The sequence below is a fragment of the Quercus lobata genome, chromosome 8, assembly GCF_001633185.2.
Source record: "Quercus lobata isolate SW786 chromosome 8, ValleyOak3.0 Primary Assembly, whole genome shotgun sequence".
In the NCBI taxonomy this organism is placed as follows: Eukaryota; Viridiplantae; Streptophyta; class Magnoliopsida; order Fagales; family Fagaceae; genus Quercus; species Quercus lobata.
The window spans coordinates 55,764,641-55,791,096 of NC_044911.1; the positions used below are offsets into that span (position 1 = coordinate 55,764,641).

Below are 26,456 nucleotides of genomic sequence, written 5' to 3' on the forward strand. Positions count from 1 at the left end.
TAGAAGTTACAAGTAATATAGAAGATACAAATATATCAAATTAAAATTAAAGTCTCTCTCATACAGGCATGTAAGCAAAAACATAAGTACATGATAGTTTCACACTAGCTTCATTACAGGCATCAAGGACTTGTAAAGTCCACTCCAATAAGAAATCATCCAATTTCTCAATATCACATCTTTAGAATACATGGATAAATCTATGCAATAGGAACATTCCGAAACTAAAAATGTCATAATAACTGGACAGGAATTTCCATGGCAATTGTTCAAGAAATCACTTTCTAGAACTTTTATTTCATGTTGCAGTGACTCTATCTTACAAATACCATCCGCCATGCACATAAGGCACCTACTAAAACACCATTTCACTCCCATCAAATTCCTGACCATGAACAAACTAGCAAACCTTTTTTTTTCTTTTCCTTGAGAAGAAACCAACTAGCAAACTAAGATAAATTCTCCTTAAAGAGGGAGAAATAAAAAATAAAAATAAACATAAATTCTCCTTGAAGAGGGGTTAAATGGTTGACAGCCACAACTACTTGAAACTTGTTAAGGATGACATTAGGGTATCAAAATCTCAATTTTAGTTTGACGCAGGACAATAAGGGGGGGAACTTGTGTTTGGGTGGTTTTCAAGCTTGTGGGTGGCTGTTGACTTTCGGTTGTGCTCTGATACCAAAATTTGACACAGGACAAATTCACAACTAATGCAACACCAAAGATGAAGAATAAAAAAACAAAAACAATCTAGGAATTAGTACCTAGGCTTGATTGAATTCAACACTAAGCAAGAGAAAAGGAATCAGTACCAAACCATTGGGAAAAATTTAACTGAAATTTTACTGATCAAGAAAAGTCTAAACAACCTTAATAAAATTCCAAACCGATTATCCTAGAAGGAATAGAGAATAACTATACTAACCTAGTAAGAAAAAAAAAATTCTAGACCAATTAGGGAACAACAAGCTTTGACTAATTACATTAAGTACATAAAATAAACACAAACCCTATACATTAATTGATTAGGCCTTAGGCCTATCTAATGTTGGAGTATGTGTGTTTCAAACTCTTAAACTATGCTTGTGTCCCACATTGGTTAGAGATGAGTTCTCACGTAGGTTTATAAACCATTGCACCTTTTAAGTGATAGCTTGAAAGATAATGGGCTAAGGGTTGGAGTTGGGCTTGGGTTGGACTCAAGCTAGTCTCTCTCTCTCTTGGGCCTCATTCCTTTTCCCTTTCTTTTGTTTTTAGCCCATTTTGGTTCTGCTCGTTGGGGCATTTATTTTGTTGCTTGTTGGCTTGCACAGTAACCGTTGGGAGCAGCCCATATCCTTTACTTAGTCAGCTTATTAAACCCTACAACACATAGTATTCATATATCATATTTCTTCATCTTCTCCAGCCGTATCTCCCCTCTGTTTTGCTGCACATAAATTTCAGCTTCAATTTTTTTTTTAAAGAAAAGAAAGGCAAGTAAGGTTGTTCCTAGTTCTTCTTGCTTGAGTATGTGATCAACTTGAAGAAATTACTATAATCTAATCTTGGGGGATTGTTCGGCCAAGAGAGCCATTCACACCGAGTTTTACTCCGGGTGGCATGAATCAACCTTTAAAGACAACGCATTTTGCGTGATTCTATAGTTTGTGAGATATTTCTAACTTTATCTATTTAATTTTGTCATTGCTAATTTTTTAGGGTTTGTATTGTTGAATCAAAACTTGTTTATTTAGCCATATTTTTCAACAATTTTAAAGGTTGATATTTGTGTTTTAAAAATGAAGAAACAAGTTGTTGATTCTCTTAAGGTCATTTCGGAAATTACAAAACTTGAGGCTTTTAATGGAAATAATTTTAAACGTTGGAAAGAAAGGGTTTTGCCCATCTTGGAATTTACTGAAATTGACTGGGTTCTTTATGAGCCTAAACCCAAAGAAAATCCTAAAAATATAGCAAAGTGGGAAAAAACAAAACTATTAAATAAGTTGTTTGATAATTATTGTCATTTTGCTTGTGCTAAAGATTTATGGGATGAACCTTAATGGTCGTTATGGGTTTGAGGGTGAGGGTGAGGGTGCTAAAAAATTTGCTACGGCTAAATTTATGTCTTTTCAAATGGTTGAGGAAAAAAGTGTTTCTAGCCAAATTGAAGATTTTCAAAAATTAGTATCCGACCTAGCTAAAGAGGGTGATGTTTTACCTAAGAGGTTTATGGCTTATGGCCTAGTGTTTAAGTTGTCGGACTCTTGGAAAGAGTATAAACACTAGTATAGCCACCATAGAACCTATTTGAATTTTCAACAAACTATCGTTGATATTCAAATTGAAGAAACAAATAGGATGTCGAAAAAAGTTTCTAGAACTAAGGAATTTACTTCCAAGGCTAATGTTGTAGAGGGAGGATCCTCTAGACCTCCACAACATAATAAGAAACATGATTTAAAGGAAAAAAGAAAATTTCATGGGAAAAAGAAAATTTCATAATAAAAATGGCCCAAATTCTCAAATCCAAAAGAAAAAGGGTAATTGTTTTATTTGTGACAAGGTAAGTCATTATGCGGCAACATGTAGGGCGGGGGGCAACTTCAACAACAATAAGAACAACAAAGGCTCTACATCAAATAAGGCAAATGTGGTGCAAATTGAAGAGATCATTACGGCCGTGGTGTATGAGGCACACTTGGTGACAAATGTGAAGGAATGGGTAGTTAATTCGGCTTGCACAAGACACATTGGTGCATTCAAAGAGGAGTTTAGTTCCTACACTCCTATGGCAGAAGGCACCGAATGTGTCTATGTTAGGGATAATAGGTCCATGCCGGTGAGTGGTAAATGAAAAGTACTCTTAAAGCTAACTTCCGGTAAAACTTTTTCACTCAATAATATCCTTTATGTACCTCACTTTCGACACAATCTTATTTCGGTACATTTGCTTGGTAAGGCCGGTATTAAAGTTTTATTTGATGGTGGCATAGTTACTTTAACTAAGAATGAAGTTTCTGTTGATAAGGGCTATGATGATGAAGGTCTCTTTGTACTTAATGTTAATCAAGTTATTAATGAAAAATGTTCATCTTTTTGTGCTTACTTAGTTTATTCCATTGATGTTTGGCATGGTAGACTTGAACATGTTAATCTTGGCTATATAAAAAAAATGAAAGAATGTGGAATTATTAACTCACTAAGTGAAGCTAATATGGACAAATGTGAAATTTGTGCCGAAACTAAAATCAACAAGAAACCTTGTAAATCTATAACAAGAGAAATCGAGCTTCTTGGATTGGTACATAGTAACTTAGGTGACTTAAAACACACCATGACTAGAGGTGGTAAAAGATTTTATGTGATCTTTATTGATGACTACTCTAGATTCACTAAACTTTATTTACTAAGAACCAATGATGAAGCTTTGGAGATGTTTATAAAGTATAAAAGTGAAGTTGAAAACCAAAAGAATAAAAGAATTAAAAGACTTAGAACCAATAGAGGTGGTGAATATAAGTCTAATCCTTTTAAAGAATTTTGTGAACAAAATGGCATAATACATGAGGTAACTCCACCTTATTCACCAGAATCTAATAGAATAGCTGAAAGGAAAAATAGAACTCTTAAAGAAATGATGAATGCTATGCTTGTTAGTTCTGGGCTATCCTCCAACATGTGGGGGGAGGCTATTCTTTCGGCTTGCCATATTCAAAATAAGGTACCTCATAAGAAAATCGGTAAAACTCCTTATGAACTTTGGGAAGGGCGTAAACCTAACTTGGAATACCTCAAAGTATGGGGGTGCTTGACTAAGGTCATGCTACCCAAGCCTGAAAGGAGAAAACTTGGTTTTAGAACATGTGATTGTGTGTTTATTGGCTATGTTTGTAATAGTTCATGTTATAGATTTCTTATCATCAAAAGTGATATATTAGAATCATACACTATTAAATGAATCTGAAAATGCCATATTCTTTGAGCATGTGTTTCCTTTAAAAAATAAGGAAAAAGAATTTCATGATTCCATTAAAATTTCTAATGACTTTGTTGATGATGTGCAAGAAATAAAAAGGAGCAAACAAGTTAGGAAGGAAAAGGATTACAGTAACGATTTTCTTGCCTATGTCATTGAAGATGAACCTGTAAGTTACTATAATGCAATTAAATCCATAGATGCACCTTTTTGGTTGAAAGCAATTAATAATGAATTAGAATTTATTATGTCTAATCATACTTAGAAATTAGTTGAGCTTCCACCCAAGGTTAAACCTATTGGTTGCAAATGGGTTTTTAAAAGGAAATTAAAACCGGATGGTACAATTGATAAGTTTAAAGCTCACTTAGTAGCCAAGGGCTATAAGAAAAAAAATAATGTGGATTATTTTGACACTTATTCTTCGGTTACTAGAATTGCATCTATTAGAATTTTATTTGTCATTGCTTTTATTTACAAACTTGTAGTACATCAAATAGATGTTAAAATTGATTTTCTAAATGGTGATTTAGAAGAAGAGATTTATATGGAGCAACCTGAGGGTTATGTAGTTCTTGGACAAGAACATAAAGTTTGTAAGTTAGTTAAATCTTTATATAGTTTAAAACAAGCACCTAAACAATGACATGAAAAATTTGATAATGTTATACTTATACATGGATATGTAATAAATGGTGACGATAAATGCATATATAGCAAATTTATTAATAATGAAGGTGTTATTATATGTTTATATGTTGATGACTTGCTTATATTTGGAACCAGCCTTAATGTTGTGCATGATGTTAAACACTTTCTTGCATTTAATTTTGATATGAAAGATTTGGGTGAGGCAAATATAATCTTGGGCATCAAGATTCTTAGGGATAATGATTACATTACACTATCACAATCTCACTATGTAGAGAAAATTCTTAAAAAGTTTGAACATTTTGATATGTCACCTTTGTCTACTCCTTTTGATTCAAAGGTGCACTTGTTTAGAAATCGTGGTGATAGTGTTCCATAAGATAAATATATACAAATTATTGGTAGTTTGATATTTTTGACAAACTATACTCGCCCTGATATTGTATATGCTGTTGGTAGATTGAGTAGATATACTCATAATCCTAGTATTGAACATTGGGATGCAATATCAAGATTGTTAAGATATTTAAAGGGTACTTTTGATTATGGTTTGTCATATTGTGGTTATCCTACTATATTAGAAGGATATTGTGATGCTAATTGGATCTCTGATACAGATGAGTTAAAACTCACTAGTGGATATGTGTTCACACTAGCTGGAGGGGTTGTCTCTTGGAAATCATCTAAGCAGACTTGCATAGCGAGATCCACCATGGAATCAGAGTTAGTAGCCTTAGAAAAGGCTGGGTCTGAAGTCGAGTTGCTTAGGAGTTTGTTAATTGATATACCATTGTACACTAACTCTATTGCCTCTATTTGCATACATTGTGATTGTCAGGCTGTCATAGCACGTGTTAAGAACAAAATCTATAATGGGAAAAGTCGACATATCCGATGGAGGTACAATATTGTAAGGCAGCTCATTGATAATGGTGTAATGTTATTGGATTTTGTGAGGTTAGAAAGGAATTTGGTCAATCCTTTGACCAAGCCACTAACAAGAAGGCTGGTGAGTGAGATATCGAGGGGGATAGGACTGATACTCAAATTCATTGATAATTGTGTAATGTTATTGGACTTTGTGAGGTTAGAAAGGAATTTGGTCGATCCTTTGACCAAGCCACTAGCAAGAAGGCTGGTGAGTGAGACATCGAGGGGGATCGGATTGATACTCAAATTGTGACACTATGGCTAATGCCCAACCTTTATGATGGGTGATTCCACGCAAGGGGTTAAATGGGTAGAGGTCATTGGTGGTCCATATGGGGACTATCAGTTTTTATGTGTTCCGCTATCTCATTGAGGAGATAAGTGATGAGTCCATCCCTATGGTGTGAGACAGTGTTAAATTGCAGATTGTTGGAGGTTGAGCTCTATCTCTTAATGGATCCATAATCCCTACCTGTTAGGATGAGATGTACTGCACACACTCTTGATAGAGACCACATATGTGGGAGTAGAAGTTGTGTGCCGCTTCTTATGAGACTTAGGTAAGTTTCTAGAGCTCTCATGAAACCCAGTAGCGCATGGCCTGTATAAGACACTAACCCGTTTATGAAACAACCTTGGTAAAGAAAGGTATGTAGGTGGTAAGTTTGGTTATCTAATAGCTTGCTTAAAAGAGTCTAACTCTACCATTGTCTAGTAGTTCCTACTTATTTATCCTAAGTATGGTTAAAACATTATGATACCATATTGATGCATACCTTCTTGAATTTATTGTCTTTCCTAGTTTAGTGTTTGTAACATGTGGAGGATTGTTGGAGTATGTGTGTTTCAAACTCTTAAACTATGCTTGTGTCCCACATTGGTTAGAGATGAGTTCTCGTGTAGATTTATAAATCATTGCACCTCTTAAGTGATAGCTTGAAAAATAATGGATTAAGGGTTGGAGTTGGGCTTAGGTTGGACTTAAACTAGTCTTTATCTCTCTTGGGCCTCATTCCTTTTCCCTTTCTTTTGTTTTGTTTTTAGGTGACACGAATTCTTTCTAATTCTATCTATTTAATTTTCCCTTTCTTTTGTTTTGTTTTTAGGTGACACGAATTCTTTCTAATTCTATCTATTTAATTTTGTCATTGCTAATTTTTTAGGTTTTGTATCGTTGAATCAATACTTGTTTATATTTTCCAACATCTAATAGCAGGCCCATCCATATTGCTACAGGTTTGGCTCTTTTCTTTTTGTGTCTACCCCCATAAGCCTATGTAATTGCATGCCTGTATCTCGTATCCGCACCATAGTTTTACACGGACAAATATTCAGACCGGAATTTCATCAAACACCTGGTGTGCAATATAACATGTGTATAGAATTATGTACCTCAAAAACGAGGTCGAGAGCATCGGAACCGACGGGATGAGGACCTAAATCGGTCAAGGCTTGGACGTGCTTCAATGCTTCGATTTCGGAAAAGCCTCTCTTGCCGGCCTGCTCGGCTGTGATAGGCGCCGGCAAGCTCTGGAACTGGTGCTGATACACGGACCAAGAGCTGTACACGATCAACGCGAACAAGGTAAGAAACACGAACGGTGATCTCCGGGGGCTATTTACACGAACTTTCGCTCCCGCATCTTTCTGATCAATTTCGGATTCCGAACTCGGTTCTTGACTCGCTGAACTCGGTTTTTCCGACGAGATTTCCGTTCTCCGTCGCATTTTCTCTCAAAGAAATGGATAAGGAAATTTGAAAAAGAACAGTAATATTGTGGAATTAAGCGCACCGTTTTAAAGAGAAGAAAAAGTAGTGACGTATTACTGTGTGATTGGGTTTGATGAAGCTCGATCAATTCCAGGCCGTTGAGATTTCAGTTATGGCAAAGAGTTAAAAAACAGAAACATTTAAGTGATGACAGAATGTCAAATCAATGCCCACGTGGATCGCTCTTCCAATAAGCGACGTCGTTTCGCGGACAAAACGGGTAGTACTGAAATGAAATGAAGCTATTTCTTCTTGATATATCGATTTCAGAGTCAGTGGTCCCCACACTGCGCCACTTTTGTTTTCTCTACCACTCATATATTCTCTCCTAGAAGAGAATCTCTCATAAAGTGTGATTGATACTCGATAGAGTGAGTGGTGATTGTCTGATTAAAGTAGTAAGAGCAATGAATGTGATCCACCCGACGGTGCACCCAATAGAGGCGCCACCGGTGACCGACGCGGCCAACAATGCGATACCCAGAGGGAGGATGAAGGATATGCAGGGAACTCCCGGTACTCCCGGTGGCCTTGCTCTCCGCTTCTTTCAGTTCGCTTTCGCACTCGTCGCACTATGCGTCATGGCCACCACTACTGACTTCCCTTCCGTCACCGCCTTCCGGTAACACGAAATCATTTCTTTTCTTTTCTTTCTTTGATTTTATTTATTTTTGCTTTTAATTAGAGAATTGGGCACTGTGTCTTCTTAGGAATTTTCGGGGTGGTTTTGACTTTTGATAGCTGGTTAATTTCTCTTATTTATATAATAATAATAATATAGACATAGTATTCCATTTCTTTGGGATAAATAAAACAATTGTTTATTGTTAGTTATTATTACAAATTATTATTTTTTAAAAATACTATATAGTAATTTGGAGATTAGGTATAGTACTCAGATGGGGGCAGTTAATTGCATTATAGGACACAGCTACTGGCGCTAAATTTAGTCAAAGGCCCCTGGTGAAGAAATATTGCAGCTAACATCTTAGTTTTTATTTATATATTTTTAGACACGCACCCAATGGGTCTTGAACCCCGACCTCACCCTTCACCTAGAACTTATAACACGAAAGAGTTGTCAGTTGAGGTAGAGCTCATTGGCCTTTCTTGCGAGGTTTTTTTATTGTCTGAACTCTGAGAGAATCTGAAGGAGTTTCAGTTGAACCTCCTTCCAAGAAGCTAGTTGAATTTTTTAGAGTGAGTATGACACCTTGAATATTATATGGTTTAAGTATGCTCTTATTAAAAGATCAGTGGAATCATATTATTTCTGACTTTTTTAAGTGTTTGAAAGTTGGTTTCTGAAGCAACCTGTTAGTTTAAAAACACAATTTTTTGCTTCTTATCTGTATTAATTGTAATTCTGTGCAAGGTAATCATATCATATGTGGTTTTTGCTGTGGCAGATATCTTGTGGCCACTGTCAGCTTGCAAAGCTTATGGAGCCTCACTCTTGCCATACTTGATGCATATGCAATTCTAGTGAGGCGCCGTTTCCGACATCCCAGGGTTGTCAGCTTGTTTGCCATCGGTGATGGGGTAAGAAATTTTTTTGCTGGGGATTTAATAAATTTGAGCTGTTATTGCGCCAAGTAAAACATGTCATGGTTGAGTAGCTTGTCAAATTTTGTAAAATTTCAGATAGTGGCTATTGTAAATGTTTTATTTTTACTGTTGCCAGCCTGTGTTACCCAAATTCTTCACTGCACCATACTTGTGTTGAACAACATGAAATGGAGTGATTTGTATGCTGATTAATTGATTCTTTACCTAGTTTATGATTTAATGGAAAAGCAAGGAGTGAAAGCTATGGTTCTTTCATTTGTGTCTGTATGGGTTTCCATATCCGAGGCCTACCCTTGGAGATTTAAAGGTTTTCTATTCAATTCATTGTTCATGCCTATCTAGCACACAATGTGCTAACCTTTTCTAGGTGTTAGAATAATATGGTTAAATGATTAAATTTACCATTTCCTAACAACTTAAGCTTTTAAGATGAGTGGTGAATTATCAATAGGTAAACTTGGCATCAGCTGGATTTTGATCAACCCAAAAGATCATGTCATCCTTGCCTTCTTTCTTTCCTTTTTTGATAAGTATACTATCCTTGCATTCTCCAGATCTTTTGGTATATATGGCACTAATTAGGTGGAATTGGAGCTCTCTTGATGGGCTTAGGGGAACCATCTTGTTTGGCAATGATTTTTGATATTCTAGAGCATTCTTTTTCCTTTCAATATTATTTGTGAAAATAAAAAATAATGTTTTAGTATTCTAAATATCATTGTCAGATGAGATAGTTCCAATCTAAATAAATGGATTAAAGTTTGAAGAGCCATTAATGATTATCCAATCTTTCAAGGAAGCTGTTGACATTGCTAGAACTGCGGAACCTGCTTCTTCTTGGTCCCCCTAGAAAGTTAGACAAATATAGTGTTTCTGTTGGTTTATGAATTTGGAGGAGAATGGTGAGGGTAGTGTGACTCAGTGGTAGTATGTTGGGCTAGTCTTCACCTTTTGTGATACCTTTCCTTTGTCTTGCTTTGCTTGAAGAAAATCTATCCTCGTCTATTTCTTCTCCTCTTTTAATAATTGTTTTTTCTGGTTAACAAAAAACTTTTCGTGACATTAAATATTTTTATCAGGCAGACCCTTAACATCTTTGATTCAAAGGTTCTGCGTAACCTCTGTTTTCTTATGAAATGGAAGCAAGATTTGCGAAGGATCATTGCCTCCAATGTGAGAATTGAGAAGTAGGAAAGTAGTTTTGGTTATTATGATCCTAACACTGTGCCATACTTTTTTTTTTGGTCTTTCTCCCAATTAAATTGGTTTAACTGTCCCCAACTTGTCAAGGAAACTAGACACACTGATAATTAGATGTAAAATTGATTTGCTTGATTGATAATCTAATCCGTACTTAAGTTTCATTTGTTACTAAGTGATGTTCTTTGGCCCTATTCAAATATATTATTTGCCAGAAAGTCATTAGCGGAACTTTTACTTGTTAGATTCATGAACCAATTGTATATAGACATGTTTTTTGGCATATGATAATCTGTTTTATTTATTTTCCAATCTGAAATATCATTTTATTTTCCTTATCCTTCCTTTTTTTAACTGCAGATCACTTCCACACTAACATTTACTGCAGCTTGTGCATCGGCTGGTATCACTGTACTTATTGGCAATGATCTGAATGATTGTGCACGAAACCATTGCACTAGATTTGAGACCGCAACAGCCATGGCATTTATGAGTTGGTTTGCTGTCTCACCATCTTTTTTATTGAATTTCTGGACATTAGCATCCAAATAAAAGTCATGGCATTCTGTGTTTTGCTATGATCACTGAGGGTTGGTTCGTCAAGTTCTACGTGTGATGTAATTTTTGATCCATTCCTTTTGTAAATTATGTAGCTCGGCCTAAAGCTTTATTATCTTCTTCTATTTGTATTTTTATTTTTTTCTAACTGCCTTCAGCTTTATTATCGCATTAAAGATGTGGAGTAAAATATATTTGAAGGCAGAATATCAATAGATTGAGTGTTTGGAGAGTTTATTATGATGGAATATCAGATTTGCAGGTTCTTTGAGGCTTAAGAGTCTCAATTATCTCATGCATGTATAGAATGTCTATCAGGTTTGTAGTTATATACTCGAATTGATGCAAACTAAACTGGGATTTGTTTAGTGGAGTAATGACAATTGGCATCCATAATTTGATGAATTCATCGCTTCTGTTTAATAAAGAGAAATATCATCAATCTCAAGCATGTACTGAAGCCATAAAGACAATGAATGTTAAGTTGCTCATGTTTTATGAGAGAGCATAGAGGTTGATCATCGTTTGCTATGCCATTATGGAAAAGTACCAGCCTACTAGGTGTCAATTTAATCTATTTTTTCTAATTTCAAGGCCTGTTCAAAGTTCTCATCCAGCAGATGTGGAAAGGCTTCAAATGAACTGTTGAGTTAGAATTCTACTTCTCTCTACTCATAGCGCGCGGTTAGGTTCCCTACCCAATATAACTTTTTTTTTTTTTTTTTTTGCTTTCCTACCCAATATAACTACCCCAACGGTTCTATTGGTGGCACATTGATGGCTATGTTTTGGAACCATTTAATGAGTGACAGTGAGCTGATCTAATGGTGATGGCAGAACATATTGGTGACATTAATGGTGGCCCCTTTATATATATTGCACCTGATTTTTTTTTTGTAATAATATATTGAACCTGATTAAATAGCAATAAATGGTTGAAATTGAAAATTAGAAAAATAAACTTTCAATCTTAACCATTAAATAAAAAAATATTATTAAAAAGTTAAAAAATTAAAAACCTAAAAAAAGTTTTGTGAAGGAAATGAAGTAATTGCACGGTTCAATTGCATCTAGCAATTGCATCGGATCTCAATCCACAATTATACTGAGGAGTATCGGCCATTGGTCTACATGACCAAGAGGCACCATCAACCCTATTGTGGGTCAATCTACCTCAGTGATCACAATGGTTGCAAGAGACTGGAGAGGGAAATGATATTTGCTTGCTCCAAAAAAGCAAACACCAACTTCCCTCTCTAGGCATGAGGCTCTGAGATGGGAAGTCTTTCTTGCACTACGTTTAGAAGCTCAAACCATAACCTTTGAAGGAGACTGTAAAAACTGTTTCACAATAATATATAATCTTGGTTCAAAAATATCATGGAGGATCAAAAAAATTATGCAAAAGCTTAGTACTATCATGGAGACCTGTTTTAATGTCATGGCTTGCTAGGTTCCTAGGGAAGCAAATATGGCAGCTTATTCCTTAGCGAAATGGTCAATGCAAAATAAGTTTGTAGGAACTTTTGACTATTGTAATTGCCCCCCCTGTTTTGGTTATATAATCAAGGATGAGGCTAATGTTTCTTAGGGACAAAGCTAGGATTCAAAGTCGAGGGGGACAAATATAATTTTTCTTGAGCATATTGTTGAGGTCTAAAAGGGATCACAGTGAGGGAGGCCCAAAAAAGTGAGCCAGGCCCAAAAGGAAAAAACAAGCTAAGTCCAAAGAAGCAGGTGCAAGGGGACCACGAAAGAATAAAAAGGTCCAGGAGGCTTGAAGCCCAAACGAAGAAACATCAAGAAGGAAAAGAAACTCACGGCAAGAGGCTAAGTAGCCAGGATCCTCAGCAATCATCAAGGGGCGCGGATCCTTCCAGGCGCATAGTCAAAGAAGATTAAGACAGTTCGAAAGAAAAGGACGAGAAAAGAAAATAAGAAACAGAGCAAAGAAACACAAGCGCCAAAAGACCCAGTGACATCTCATGACACAAGCAGGAAGCGTCTCGGGGAACCAGAACAGAGAAATACGAAAAAGAGAATGACATCAGGCGACTTTCAATTTGGCAGAATGAGATTCCACCCAGATGGGAAAAAAGGGCAAACAGGGAATTGACAAATGGTGAGACCGAGAAGGGCATACCTCAGCACATCCCGAAGAAGGTAACCAACCAGGGACTTTCAAAGGAATCAAAACTGAAAGAAGAAAAGAATGAGAAAAACAGGAAATAGAACCTGCCGAGTGAAAGGCACAGAACAGGCTCTGTTCACAAGAATGCAAAACAGGGGAACCAATGGTTCCCCTGGAAGGCCAGAACTTCATTATAAAAGGAAGGGGTAGGTTACGAAGAGAAAGCAGCGAAAAAGAGAGAAAAAAAAGAGATTTTCTAGAGAAAAGAACTATCAGTAAAGTTGTGGTGAAGAGAAAGAAAACACTAAGGGAAAAATGAATATTGCTTCCCGGTATCCTGTAAAAGCCATTATTGCACATACTCGGATTCAAAGATAATCAAACTTTGCAAGTTTTGAAGGCTGAAATAGCCATTCAAGACTGTAATTTTTGAGTTTGACTGAACCTTGTATCACATCCTAGTGAGCTTTTTGTAACTTAACAAAGAACATATTAATGAAATATGTCTCAGTAATTCCAGGATCCCTTTAACATTATTTTGTACCTCTTTGTTGATCCTGTTTTCTTTTCCAAATTTATCTTGTTGTTTTGGCATGTCTCTCCATACGAATATCCTTACTTGTCATTTTACTTGTATTGTAGGAAGCATCCCCTGTGCATCACTTGACTCTTAAACAGCTTGTTAGCTGCAGTGAGTCAAGGCCTGGTTCACCAAACCTCTTATTAGGCCCGGGATCCTTAGGCCTGAGTGTCACAAAAAAAGGCACTCTCACACATATTTTCTAAAATCTTAAATTTATACCTACTATTTAATATTTAAAAAAAAATTTGGGGGGGGGGGGGCCACAGCCCCCCTCAGCCTGTACATGGTTCCGTCTCTAGTTCCTCTTGTTATATAGTTCTCTATTTTCATTATAAAATCTTGTTGTTTATTTATAATAATAATAAAAATTAAGAACTGAATTATCTTCTCAGCATTATGAAGTTGTAAATGATTAAGGAGATTACCAAAATATATGTAAACAATAGAAGAGGGGGGGGGGGTATGAATGATGCAAAGAAAGTATTTCTTCTCGAGTTCTTTGACAATGATAGACATATAGTGGATTATAGTGTTCTATAGTTCTTTTGAGAATGCTAAGTATTTTTAACACATACATGGGGAGATAGGAGAAGGTCTTAAAGAAACTGATAGTGGTGTATATCCAAAATGGTCTAACTCTTAGATACACAGCACAAGTTTTAAACTTTTTTAACTCACACTTATTTTCCAATGTGGGATTAACTCTGATGGAATAGTGAAAAATTGGTCCAACTCCAGTTCGTCCATAAGGATCATCCAGAGCCAATAAAGCAAGCAAGATCAGGAATCACCCAAGGACAAGGAAAGATGTTCATGAACGATAATATCGCTCTTGAACAAAGAGATCTCCCATGGACGATGTTGAGGTCTAAAAAAGGGTCATAGTGAAATAAGCCCAAAAAAAAAAGAAGAACAAGTCAAGCCCAAAAGGAAAAATTCAGGCTAAGCCCAAAGTAATAGATACGAAGACCCATGAGGGAATAAAAGAAAGGCCCAGAGGATCCTGAAGCCCAAAAAAAAAGAAGCATCCGAAAAAAAAAAAAAAAAGACCACGGCAAAGTATAAAGAAGCAAGGATCCTCAGGAACCATCAATAAGCACGGATCCCTTCAGGCACAAAGAAAAAGGAAGACTGGGACAGATCGATAGAAAGAAGACAGAAGAAGAAAACAAGAAATAAAAGCAAAACGCGAGCGACCTCTCATGGCACAGACAGAAAAGGCCTCGGGGAACCAGGACAGGGAAGAAGAATGATAACAAATGACTTTCAAAATGGCAGAACAAGATTCCGCCCAAATAGGAAAGAAAAGGGAAAAGTGGAAGACGCCAGAAATGGGGATGCCGAGAAGGGCATACCTCAGCACGTCCCGAAGAAGATGGCCAACCAGAAGCTTTCAAAAGAATCAGAACTGAGAGAAGGAAAGAATGAGAAAAAACGGAAAAGAGACTTACCGAGACAATGGAGACAGAACATGCTCTGTTTGCAAAAGAGCAAAACAGGGGAACCAACGGTTCCCCGGGAAGCCCAGAAAACTCCATTATAAAAGGAGGGGATGGGTTGTGAAGAAGGCAGCGAGAAAAAAGAAAGAAACACAAGAAAGAATAAATTCTCTAGGAAAAACTATCAGAAAATCTGTGTAGAAAGAAAAATACTAAGGGAAAAACAAAGATTGCTTCTCGGTATCCTGTAAAAGCCACTATTGCACCTACTCGGATTCAACGAGAATCAAACTTTGCAAGTTTTGAAGGCTGAAATAGCCATTCAAGACTGCAATTTTTAAGCTTGACTGAATCTTGTATCACGTCCTAGTGAGCTTTCTGTAATCAAACAGATAACGTATTAATGAAACATTACTTCATATTTCCCAGGATCCCCACAGCACTAATTTTTATCGCTTTGCTAATCCTGTTTCTTTCCTTCTGAATTTGCCTTGTTAATTTTTGGCACTCTTCGATATCCTTGTTTGTCATTTTCTTTATATTGTCAGAAGTATTCTCTGCATCCTACTTGATTCTTAAACAGTTCGTTAGCTGCGGTGAGTCAAGGCCCGGTCCACCAAATCCTCCTTTTTATTTAGGCCCGGGATCCTTGGGCCTGAGTGTCACGAAAAAGGCACTCTCACAGACGATAACTAGGTCGTCCATGGTGGTCGTCCGTGGACGATGATCAGATGTCCAGGGACAACCAAATCATCCATGCAATGGACGGACGTACGCGCAACACTTGGGAAACTTCCAAACACTTTGGAGCGGTTATTAAACCCATAATTATCGCCATGAGTTCCTTGAATAAATTAACTTTCGTTAGCGGTTACAACTTTTGTAGCTGTTGAGAAAGTTATGTCCGGACTCATTGGCTTCCACGAATCCTGCGGAAGTTATTGGGTGAATAACTGTCTCCAGGGTCTCTATATAAAGGACCGGTCTGAATCAAATAAGGGTAAGAACATTCTGAGACTTGACTCCCAAAAAGTTGAACTCCTTTCCTGCGAGAGACTAACTTTGCCATCGGAGGGTGTTTGGCCGGTCAACCCCAGTTCCCTTTTGATCGCGTTTTCACTTTTGTAGGCCTTCCACAGTCACCAGTAGCCCATCGAAGCCGGAGCGTTCAACCTACTGATTCTGAACGATATCAAACCCATTGTTTTTTCTTTTGAGAATACTAAATATTTTTAACAGATACACATAAGGAGAGGAGAAAATGTTTTAAAGAAACTGACAGTGTACATCTATTCAAAATGAGATATTGAATTTTTTTATGTTATCAATATTGAAACAAACAATAACTAGTATTATTTACAATATATTGAGATTAATGATAAACGTAACAAAATACGTTCGCATTTTGGGAGTTTGGCCCAACTAAAAAAGTTGTCCAATTTGAAAACAATTTCAATTTGATTAGGGAAATTAACTTCAAGAGGCATAAAACAATTTACATGTTACATAAATTTTATGCCTAAAATGTCTTTTAAATAATTTTCACAAGCATAAACCAAACATTGAAAAACAAATTGTTTTAACTAAAATAAATAAATGGTTTACCTATTTTCTCATATCAGTTTAAAAAGATTACAAAAATAGTAAATGAGCCACATAATTTTATTACTACTATATTTATCATCCATGATGTGGTGATTGAAGAGACCATCGTTATATAATTTTAGTCACATAATTTTAATAAGTCACATAACTTATTTAAATAATATACACGAATAGTATCTAATAAATCGTCACATAATGAGTTGAAAATATAACTTCAAACATGTTTAGAGCTCCAAACATTATCCTCAAATAAAATTTCATAAAATTATGGCAAAGCCAAATTTTTTTCACGTATATATTCCTTTTGGGCAAAATTTGATGAACAACATTTTTTCATAAATATATTACATAAATAGCATGCGGCTGAAAGTATTTAGTAAGTTGGACTATTTTTGGAATCTGAGTTTGTCAAACTCAAGTTCCAAACCAAAATCGAGTTTCACAAACTCAATTTACTCTTGCATTCATCTTACTTGGATTAAAAAAAAAAAAAATTGTTGGAACTCGAGTCTAGAAAACTCGAGTTCCTTGCAGGTAAATTTTTTTTAAAATGGAACTCGAGTTTGTTACACTTGAGTTCCACGAGGTTTTTTTTTTTTTTTTATTTAATTTTTTTATTTATTATTAATAAAAAGCCATGTTAGATGAATCCAAGAGTAAATAGGTTGGGTTGAAACTCGAGTTCCTTGCAGGTAAATTTTTTTTTAAATGGAATTCGAGTTTGCTACACTTGAGTTCCACGAGGGTGTGTTTTTTTTTTTTTTTTTTTTTAAATAAAAAGCTACATTAGATGAATACAAGAGTAAATAGGTTGGGTTGAAAAGCTACATTGGATAAGTACGTACTATGTAGTATGCAGTGTGTACTACATAGTTCATAGTTGTTCATAACTTCAGTCATACTAATTTATTATTATATTGACCGGTTGGGTATTCGCAGACACCGGATCCCTATAAAACCCGAGTCCAAAGATCGACGAAAATTCATCAAATCTTGGGAAGCGGCGAAGGTATCCGCTACTTGCTCTGCTCTGCTAGAGGTCACGATCTCTACGGGGCTCTATCGGTCTTAAAAAAAACCACCGCGAACTGGAAGAGCTCCTCTTCTTCCGCCGCCGAAACACAAAGAATCTATTATTATTAGGTTTTTTTTTTTTTTTTTGGTTTAATCGGTGGTAGAGTTCAAAAATCACAAAGGCAGCCCAGCCATGTCCGGCATCCACCGCTCCTCTGGTGCTGCACTGAAAAACGGCCTCCCTCCCCAGGAACTCCTCGACGATCTCTGCAGGTCCGTACCAATCTCTTCTTTCTGATTCCTTAACTTGCTGTTTGGTTACCGGGAAAATTGCAAGAAAACTCTAGAATCTTCCGTTTAATAGACTATTTTCCAAATTTTCCTCTCTACCTTTCTCATTTCGGTTTTTTTTTTTTTAAAAAATAAACACGTTGATTTGTTGAGATGAAATTTTTAGGGCTTAGTTGATTTTTGTTACTTGATTGTGCCAAGATGAGCTATAATTTGTAGAACAAGTTTTGGAAACTGTGGATGATTAAGTGTTTTAGTTAAGCATTGGTCTAATTTTGATTGCAAAGAAAGAACTGAGGAAATTTGTAGTTATTTTGTGGTTTGGATAGTTAGAAAATCATCAACTCAACTTAGAACCCATCCTAACTAAGTGGGAAACCGTAGGTGATTAGGTTGTACAATTTAGTTAAGTAATTTTATTGGTGAATGTAGGTTTCGGTTTTAAGATTCTGCGGGGTAGCATCACGTGAACTATCATTTGTTACTGCCTAAGTGGAAAGATGAAATGTTGAAGTCTTTTTGGTCGATATGCTAATGTTACAAGAATGGATGTTTAAGTCGGGTTAAATTGATGGGAGTTTGCTTGTTTAAATATCTATCACTTTGTAATTTGTGCTCATAGTTCTTTGGATAAATTTCTATCACTAATTATAATTTTTGCTCAAGTTCAATGTGATTATATGCTAAACTGATGATAGCAAGTTCATCATGTTGCTGCATTGATGTATTGAGAAATTTTCAGCCACCACAATTCTGAAACCCTTCTGTGAGAACTGAGAATTGAACTATCTATGATTGTTTCGACATAATTTTATGGTATATATTTATTTAAATGTTGGAGGATTTTGCAGATATGTTGGGATACACAAGTATTCCTGTTATGGTTGCAGGAAAAACGGGTTTTAGTTTTATTTTAGGCTTATCTTTTATAATTCCTAAATTTGAAATATATGGGATTGGGAACCATTCCCCTCCTCTCCTCATGTTTTGTTAGTAATATTTTTACGCCTGCTTTCTTCTATGTCTAAAGTCTTCTTCTACTAATTTTCTGCAGTCGGTTTGTTTTAAATGTACCAAAAGAAGACCTCCAGTCATTTGAGAGAATTTTGTTTCTCGTGGAGTATGCACATTGGTTCTATGAAGACAATTCAGTGGAAAAGAATCCATCGCTGAAGTCATTCACTCTGAAGGAGTTCACTTCTTTATGTATCCTGTGCATCTCCCCATTCCCTCCCCACGAGCTCGCCCCCCCCCCCAAAAAAAAAAAAAAATCATTTCCATGATATACTGTTATCTGCTAACCTACTCTTTGTTTGAATGCAACTCTATAACTTTGCATCTTCTGGTGGAATGAATTTTTACTGTACTAGAAAAGCCATATCAAGCTAAAGACAAATGCAACCTGTTTAGACTTCAAACGTATTATCTTCATGCTGCTCAATTATTACTGAATCCATTATTATGGTGTTTTTGTCATTCCCTGTATCTGGATACTTTCGTGGCCCACCTTGTTAGCTGTGGAATTGCAATTCACCATCAGCAAATGCAGAAAAAGGCATGCCTGTGTGTACATGCACACATGCATGGACAGACACATAAATAAGCACTCATTCACACATGCTCAGTCTACCTTGTAATATGACACTGCCATTTGATTATGTGGCATCCACAACGTGAAGGAAGCATTCTTATTCTTAATAGTCTGATATCTTAAGCCAAGTATTACATTTCTATTATATGATCACAAAATTTCAGTGGTATTCTGTTCTAAACATAAACTGGAAAAGCCCGTATTGGTTGTTCCTCCTACTCCAAAGATCAAGAAGTTGTATGATGGTTTGTGACTTATCAAAAAATTTATAAAAAAAAAAATTTGTATGATGGTTTGTGTGGTCTTTGTTAATTTGAAGATAAAGAAAATAGCTAATCCTATGTGTGTGTGTATATATATATATGTATGTATATATTCTCCATCCTATGTGTGTGTGTATATATATATATGTATGTATATATTCTCCATCTTTGTGAATGTATAATTTTCTTTCCTTAATATATTGTAGTATTCAACAGATGTGACGTCCTAAAACCTTATGTTGCCCATTTGGATGACATTTTTAAGGACTTCACTTCCTACAAGGTCCGAGTTCCTGTAACTGGGGCAATCATTTTGGATGAGACCTATGAACGGGTATGTCTTTTTGGGATGAAATCTATAACTCATCCTCATCTTGGGCCTTTTTTATTTAGTAAAGTTGTTATATATATGCCAAAAGCCTTGTAGCTTAGCCACCACCTCTTGGCGTATCCAACCGAGATGTCTAGGTTTCAAATCCCCCCTCCCCCATTGTAACTATCAAGTTATCAACAAAAATAGTTGCTATATGTGTGTGTGTGTGTGTGTTTAGCTAATAATATATATTTTTTTAAAATTAATTTAACTTAGAGATGGCGAGTATATAATGTTGGGGTGGTATGAAAATGTGTGATTATGTATTGATACATGTCTACCATCTACCTTCACTAGTTCTTGTCTCCATTGAGTTCTTCCATTGGATAATCTTATTGGAGTTATCTGGTTTAATGATTTAGTTAGAATTGTATGTAAGATTTAACTTTACTCTTGTTCATGCTATTGACAGTGTGTGCTAGTGAAGGGTTGGAAAGGGTCAAGCTGGAGTTTTCCACGAGGCAAAAAGAGCAAAGATGAGGAAGACCACGCATGTGCCATCAGAGAAGTAAGCTTCTTTCTTATGGCATATTTTGTACACATGATTCTTTTATTTTGGTTTTTAAGTCGAGTTTAGACACTAATATCCGCTGACTTGAATCATTTCATTGCTAACAAAGTTGTACATGTGACAGCGTTGTTGTAATGAAGTTTTAAATATTGGAGTTATCTTTGTATTTCCAGTTTCTTATTTGATGTGAGCTAGAAAATGTGTAACTTAATTAGCACATTTGATGGATATGGATGCATGTATATATCCAATTTAGCCTTCTGCATGTAAGTGGTGTATGTGTTCAGAGCTGTCTACATTTGACACGACCATGTGTTTGATTTTTTTTTGGGGGGGGGGGGGATGATAACAACCTTCACTTTTGAGAGACATCAGACATGAAAGAAGAAAAAATATAAATATTTTCCGTTTTTTCTTTTAAAACATACTCTGAGGCTGGAGCATTTCCCATGTGATTCTTTAACCTACAATGTATAGTATGAAGCAAAGTTTATGAGTTCTTTATTACACTTTAGTTTTCTTAATCCTTCTATGGGATAACACAACTTTTTGCCATTAATATTTAGATTGTGACATACTTATTGTAAAGATGTGCGCTGGGGAGCTTGGTACAGTTTGGTTGGGGTTCAGGGGGTTCTTTTGGGCTGAACTGTACCTTAATGAGGTAATAATCAGATCCTAGGATTCTTATTTAAAAAAATAAAATCAGATCGTAGGATCAAAAAATAAAAGCCTTTACGAACAGCCTCTATGATACATAATAAAAGGAAAAATGTATTCTTATAAAAAAAAATAATAATAATAAAAAGGGAAAAGTGAATAAAAAGAAATTTACTAGTGAAACAATGGCAAGGGCAGTGAGGGAATTTGAAAGAAAGAGGGGTTTCACATTTAAGGGCTAGTAAGAGAGAGAAAGAAAAAGACAATGGATACATAAAGTAAAACAAGTCCTTAACAAACAGCCCTTAAGACACAATAAAAGTATATATAAAAAAGGTGAATAAAATGAAATTTAGCACTGAGGGGATGACGCGAGAGAGAGAGAGAGAGAGAGAGAGAGATGTAAGAGCTAGAAAGAAATAAAATGAGGGCTGTGGGGGCCGGGGGGGGGGGGAAGAGAGATTTAGATTAGGATAAAATGTTTTTATAAAATGTTGAACGTACTATACTATGGAAATACACCCCTCCCGGAAATTTTAAAAAATATATATAAAAGCTTTGGTTGGTTTTGGGGTGGAAATTTCCAAAATCAAGATCAGAGTAAAAACCAAAACAGAAAAAAATGAAAACCTAAAACTTAACCTACTGAAACCAAGAAATTCGGTTTGTCAGTTCAGTTTTGGTTTATTGTTTTTATTTATTTATTTGTTTTCACAGCCCTAATGTGTGCTCACTGATGAAAACCAATTTGGATTTTAAAGTGCTTTGTTTCAAATTTTTATTTATTTATTTTTAAATGAAACAATTGATTTACTACATTTTTTGTCCTACTAGCTTAGAAAACCAGTTTCTGATTAAATTTTCTCATAGAATGCCAATTATAGTTGGTAACCTAAATCTCTCTCTCTTTTTTCTCTTCCCCAAGATGCAGGCGTGCAATGCAGTCTTGCAGATATGAATGTTGACCCATTTGTTCTCTGTGTTGAATGCAGGTCCTGGAGGAAACAGGTTTTGATGTTTCTAAGTTTCTTAACAAAGATGAATACATTGAGTTGATATTTGGACAGCAGCGAGTGCGGCTCTACATAATTGCTGGTGTGAAAGATGACACTTCCTTTGCTCCACTTACCAAAAAAGAGATCAGTGTATGTGATCATCTCCATAGATGTATTTATTCTTAATTTTTTGCTTAGCAAGACTGAGAGGGGAATAACTAAAAGTTTCTTCTGCATAGAATTATGCAATTCTTATTAATATGGAAGATTATATTCATGCCCTCTCCTGTTTTCGAGGGGAGATCTTAAAAACTTCAGGTGGTGTGTGAAGGTGACCAGAACCCTTAATTCTTGCTTTGGGGAGTCATTGGGAACTTGTACTTAAATTTTTGTTTTGGCTGTTGGGGGGCATTGACCTGTCTTTTGCTTTTTCTTGCTTTGGGGTTACCACTTCCTGATTGTCATCCTCATTGGTATGGGGGTTTCCCTACATGATGTAGGTCAGAATACAGGGGTCTATTTTTTATCATTTATTTTTTATATTTTCTTGTAATTTTCGAAAATTTTGAGTTAGGGTTGTTATTTCCTTGATTTGAGTGGCTTTTAATGTGTTACTAGTCAAATAAGGGTCCTTTTATGGTAGAGTTAGGGTTCTTAATCATTGTTAGACAGAATGTTATACCTAGTAGCCTGTGGATAATTGTAATGTTGAATGGCATGCTTTTTATGTTCTGCGTGCAGGAAATCGCATGGCAACGGCTTGATGAACTTCAGCCAGCAAATGACGATGTGATATCTCGTGGGATTACTGGCCTCAAGCTTTACATGGTGGCGCCCTTCTTGGCGTGAGTACTTATGTCCTATTATTTTGATTGTTTCCTTTGGTGTTTTAACATCTTTGTCCAGTGCTTAAAAGATTCAATTTCTTCATGCAGATCTTTGAAATCATGGATTTCAACACATCAGTCCCCAATAGCTCCAAAACCTGACATGCCTCTCAAAGGTTTTCCCTCCCCTGTTCTCTTGAAAATGTGATAGCTTATAAACATCAGTTTATTATATGAATCTAACAAATGGATACTAGAGAAGGGAAAGAGGTGGGAAAAAAAAAAGTTAATAAGACTAATAAACCTGAGCATCTTGGTCGTATTGGGCCCTTTTAGAACTAAAAGAAGCTAATCTTTACAATAAAGAATATTGGATCGCCCTTTGTGGAAGATCTCAAGTTGGGAGGTGGAATTGAGTGATGATTTTAGGTTACTCTTTAGAATAAATTGATAATATTATTTTGTTGCGACTTCCAACTGAAGATGATTATTTCTATGGTCAGTTATTAGAGCTTTCCACTAGATTTGTTGAGAAATAATGGGGAAAATCGGAAAATATGGGAGTGAAAAAAGCTATCCAAATTCCAGGCCGCTTTCTAGTTCCAAGTTCTCATGAACCCTGTTGTGGGTGAGGTATTGTAGAATGTTGGAAAATGTAGCTAGAGGCCAAGACAAAGAACCACACCTGACACCTCAATGATGCTTGTCTGAATTGGTACTTTAGAGCATATAGGCACCCAAGCCTAATGCTGAGTTTCTTGTACACACCGTCCTGCATTCCTGAAATGATGGGTTTCTTTGATTTTTTTTTTTTTTTTTTTTTTTGAAACCCCGGCGATGTGATAGTTTTCTTGTGTGCTTTTGCTGATGGTGAGCATGTTATGAATTTTGTTCAGGAATGTGTGTCTGGAAAGCAAAGAACAGTTCGACTGGGAATAGCAGCAGCAGTAGCCCAATGATAATGGAGAGCCAGTCAACTAAACCTGAGCCTGATAACCCAGCACCTGGCAAGAGCTTCAGAAACTTTAGATTCGATACCTCATCCATCTTGCAAGCAATGGAAACTGCCTTTTCTGCTTGAAGTCCTTAGTAGTTTTTGTAAAGTGGTTTTGAGTTTTACATAGCTGGGTTAGTTTTCACCGTGTCACCTGTATCATTACACATTCACCACCCTTCCTTCACGCAGGCTTCGTAGCTGTACCAGCTGTATATGTTTGTGTCAGATTTTCAGGTTTGGGTTATATGTATATTTCTGTACAGAAGCCCTTTTCTGGCAAAATGATATGAGCTTCACTTTGTTCATCTTTGTTATCAGTAGAATTAAAGTCAACTTAGCAGTTCTTGTAATTTTCTTTTTATAAGCTTCAGTGGGTGTATCTTGGATAGCAAAATTGTTGTTATAGAAAATATATATCCTGACTAATGCAGTAATGCCCTGCCATACTCAGAGAGTGAGGCAAATGTATGGAGGGAGGATTTATATATCAAATGCGTAAATGGTATGGAACCAGACAATGTTAGGGAACATTAATAAGGGAACCATGTTACATTTCCTTCTAGCCATGTCTTCACACTCTCACCCTTGTCTAACACAAATTCATTACACTTTGTAATGCCATGTCCTGAAAATGCTAACAACTCATAGATGCTCCGAAAGAGAAACATGTTAATTGTTAATGCAACTGAAGAAATTACTCCTTGAACAGTCAATGTGTATCCACAATCCAAATACTGGAATGCAGAAACTGGACAACATATATATATATATATATATATTTATATATGACAGTATTGTTTAGAAACGAACTCTTTAGTAATAATTTTCAAGAACACTATTACATTTTAGACAAATGTATTTTCACTCTGCTTCCCTTTGATTTTATTCCGTAGGACTCCATAATTACAAGACTATATGTTTTTGCAATTAATGGAAATAACAAGAACCACACAAACATTAGAAGCTTAGTTAGATATAACTTATTTTCATTGGTTTATTTCATCTTAAGAATAAATTATATAAAAATATGGTTGTCAAATAAAAAAAAAAAACTTAGAATATATAAAAATAAATATTAAAAAGCCAAACCCAAAAAAGAAAAAAGAAAAAGACAGGGCTTTTGATAATAGTACAATGTACTTTCTTAAATCTTAAGATTAGTAACCAAACACACCGCTCCAAAATATACTTGTAGAAATAAATAAATAAAAAAAGAAAAAAAGAAAAACCCAAACCCCAAAACCCTAGCATTATAAAACCTGAGGGACAGCCTACCTTTCATTTCCTCCTCCACGACTTGCACATTGTGAAAAGCTTGCCACCATGCCTCCAAAGCTCGACCCCTCCCAAGTGGTGGACGTCTACGTCCGAGTCACCGGCGGCGAGGTCGGAGCCGCCAGCTCACTCGCCCCAAAGATCGGTCCCTTAGGTCTCTCTCCTAAAAAGATCGGAGAAGACATCGCAAAGGAGACCGCCAAGGATTGGAAGGGCCTCCGCGTCACCGTCAAGCTCACCGTCCAGAACCGCCAAGCCAAGGTCTCGGTTGTCCCCTCCGCCGCCGCCTTAGTGATCAAAGCTCTCAAGGAACCCGAGCGCGACCGCAAGAAGACGAAGAACATCAAGCACAATGGCAACATCTCGCTCGACGACGTCGTCGAGATCGCCAAGGTGATGCGACCTAGGTCAATGGCTAAGGACCTCAGTGGAACCGTGAAGGAGATTCTCGGAACCTGCGTCTCCGTCGGATGCACCGTCGATGGCAAAGACCCTAAGGATTTGCAGCAGGAGATTTCCGATGGTGACGTGGAGGTTCCTCTCGACTGAGAGAGAGATCGCGAGGTTTGCTCGCTTTTGCTCTTATTTTCTTGCCTCAGTTTGATTGCTTTTGTTAGAATTTTGAGAATGGATTATTAGACTGTATTCGCTACTGTTGTTGTTGTGTATTTATTTTCTATCTCTAAATTTCACAGTTTTCTTTTTTTTTTTTAGGTTCTATTTTTGAATCCTTAATGCTGGTTTAGAACAACGTTTAAATTTAATTCTATATGGATTACTTATTAGTTTTACAGTTCCTTTATTAGCGTAGTATTATAGTATTGGATTTGGTTCTGTTGTGTTTGATGTTGATATGGATTTTGTGGCGGTATGAATGAGATGGAATAATGGTATTTAGCGGGAACGGAATCCTCGTATATTTGAGGATATGGAAATTTCAGGGATACAATTGATAGTGGTGTTTGCTAGATTGTTGTTTGATTGGTCTCGAGCATGGAGATTTGCTGATAGTAACCCCCATTCGTGAATTTTTTGAAATCATTATAGTTCTGTATGTAACCAAAGTAGTCTTGTTTAATAAAATAATAACTTACCAAAAAAAAAAAAAAGAGTGAGATGGAATAATGTGTTGCTCCTAGATGTTTTTTTTAAGCCTTTAGACTCTAGAGTGTGCTTTTGTTTAAGTAGGACTAAAATGGAGTACATGGAACATTGGAATGTAAGTTTAGTTAAAGTAGGAATAGAGACAAAGGGGCGG

General features: G+C 36.2%; 4 protein-coding genes across 5 annotated transcripts; 3 read left to right on the top strand and 1 right to left on the bottom strand.

The window, feature by feature from the left end:
* Window positions 1-1,262: 1,262 nt before the first annotated feature.
* Window positions 1,263-7,296, bottom strand: LOC115957648. Of its 2 annotated transcripts, none has more exons than XM_031075943.1 (2): window positions 6,938-7,296; window positions 1,263-1,432 (listed from the first exon to the last, which is right to left on the bottom strand). In XM_031075943.1, exons 1-2 carry the CDS (start codon window positions 7,271-7,273, stop codon window positions 1,382-1,384), a joined length of 387 nt encoding a protein of 128 aa, XP_030931803.1. In that variant the 5' UTR covers window positions 7,274-7,296; the 3' UTR covers window positions 1,263-1,381. The 2 variants fall into 2 exon arrangements, with proteins under 2 accessions (XP_030931803.1, XP_030931804.1); XM_031075944.1 differs by lacking the exon at window positions 1,263-1,432 and adding an exon at window positions 3,792-3,821.
* A 304-nt stretch (window positions 7,297-7,600) lies between these two features.
* Window positions 7,601-10,933, top strand: LOC115957647 (CASP-like protein 5A2). Its single transcript, XM_031075942.1, has 3 exons — window positions 7,601-7,938; window positions 8,726-8,858; window positions 10,446-10,933. Exons 1-3 carry the CDS (start codon window positions 7,724-7,726, stop codon window positions 10,635-10,637), a joined length of 540 nt encoding a protein of 179 aa, XP_030931802.1. The 5' UTR covers window positions 7,601-7,723; the 3' UTR covers window positions 10,638-10,933.
* Window positions 10,934-17,276: 6,343 nt separating this feature from the next.
* Window positions 17,277-24,273, top strand: LOC115957397 (mRNA-decapping enzyme subunit 2). Its single transcript, XM_031075624.1, has 8 exons — window positions 17,277-17,688; window positions 18,761-18,912; window positions 19,767-19,894; window positions 20,346-20,441; window positions 22,097-22,249; window positions 22,841-22,944; window positions 23,035-23,102; window positions 23,823-24,273. The coding sequence occupies exons 1-8, from the start codon at window positions 17,609-17,611 to the stop codon at window positions 24,005-24,007; spliced, it is 966 nt and encodes a 321-aa protein (XP_030931484.1). The 5' UTR covers window positions 17,277-17,608; the 3' UTR covers window positions 24,008-24,273.
* An 887-nt stretch (window positions 24,274-25,160) lies between these two features.
* On the top strand, window positions 25,161-25,991 carry LOC115954611 (60S ribosomal protein L12-like). The gene has a single exon (XM_031072519.1). The coding sequence runs from the start codon at window positions 25,247-25,249 to the stop codon at window positions 25,745-25,747; it is 501 nt and encodes a 166-aa protein (XP_030928379.1). The 5' UTR covers window positions 25,161-25,246; the 3' UTR covers window positions 25,748-25,991.
* The last annotated feature ends 465 nt before the right edge of the window (window positions 25,992-26,456 follow it).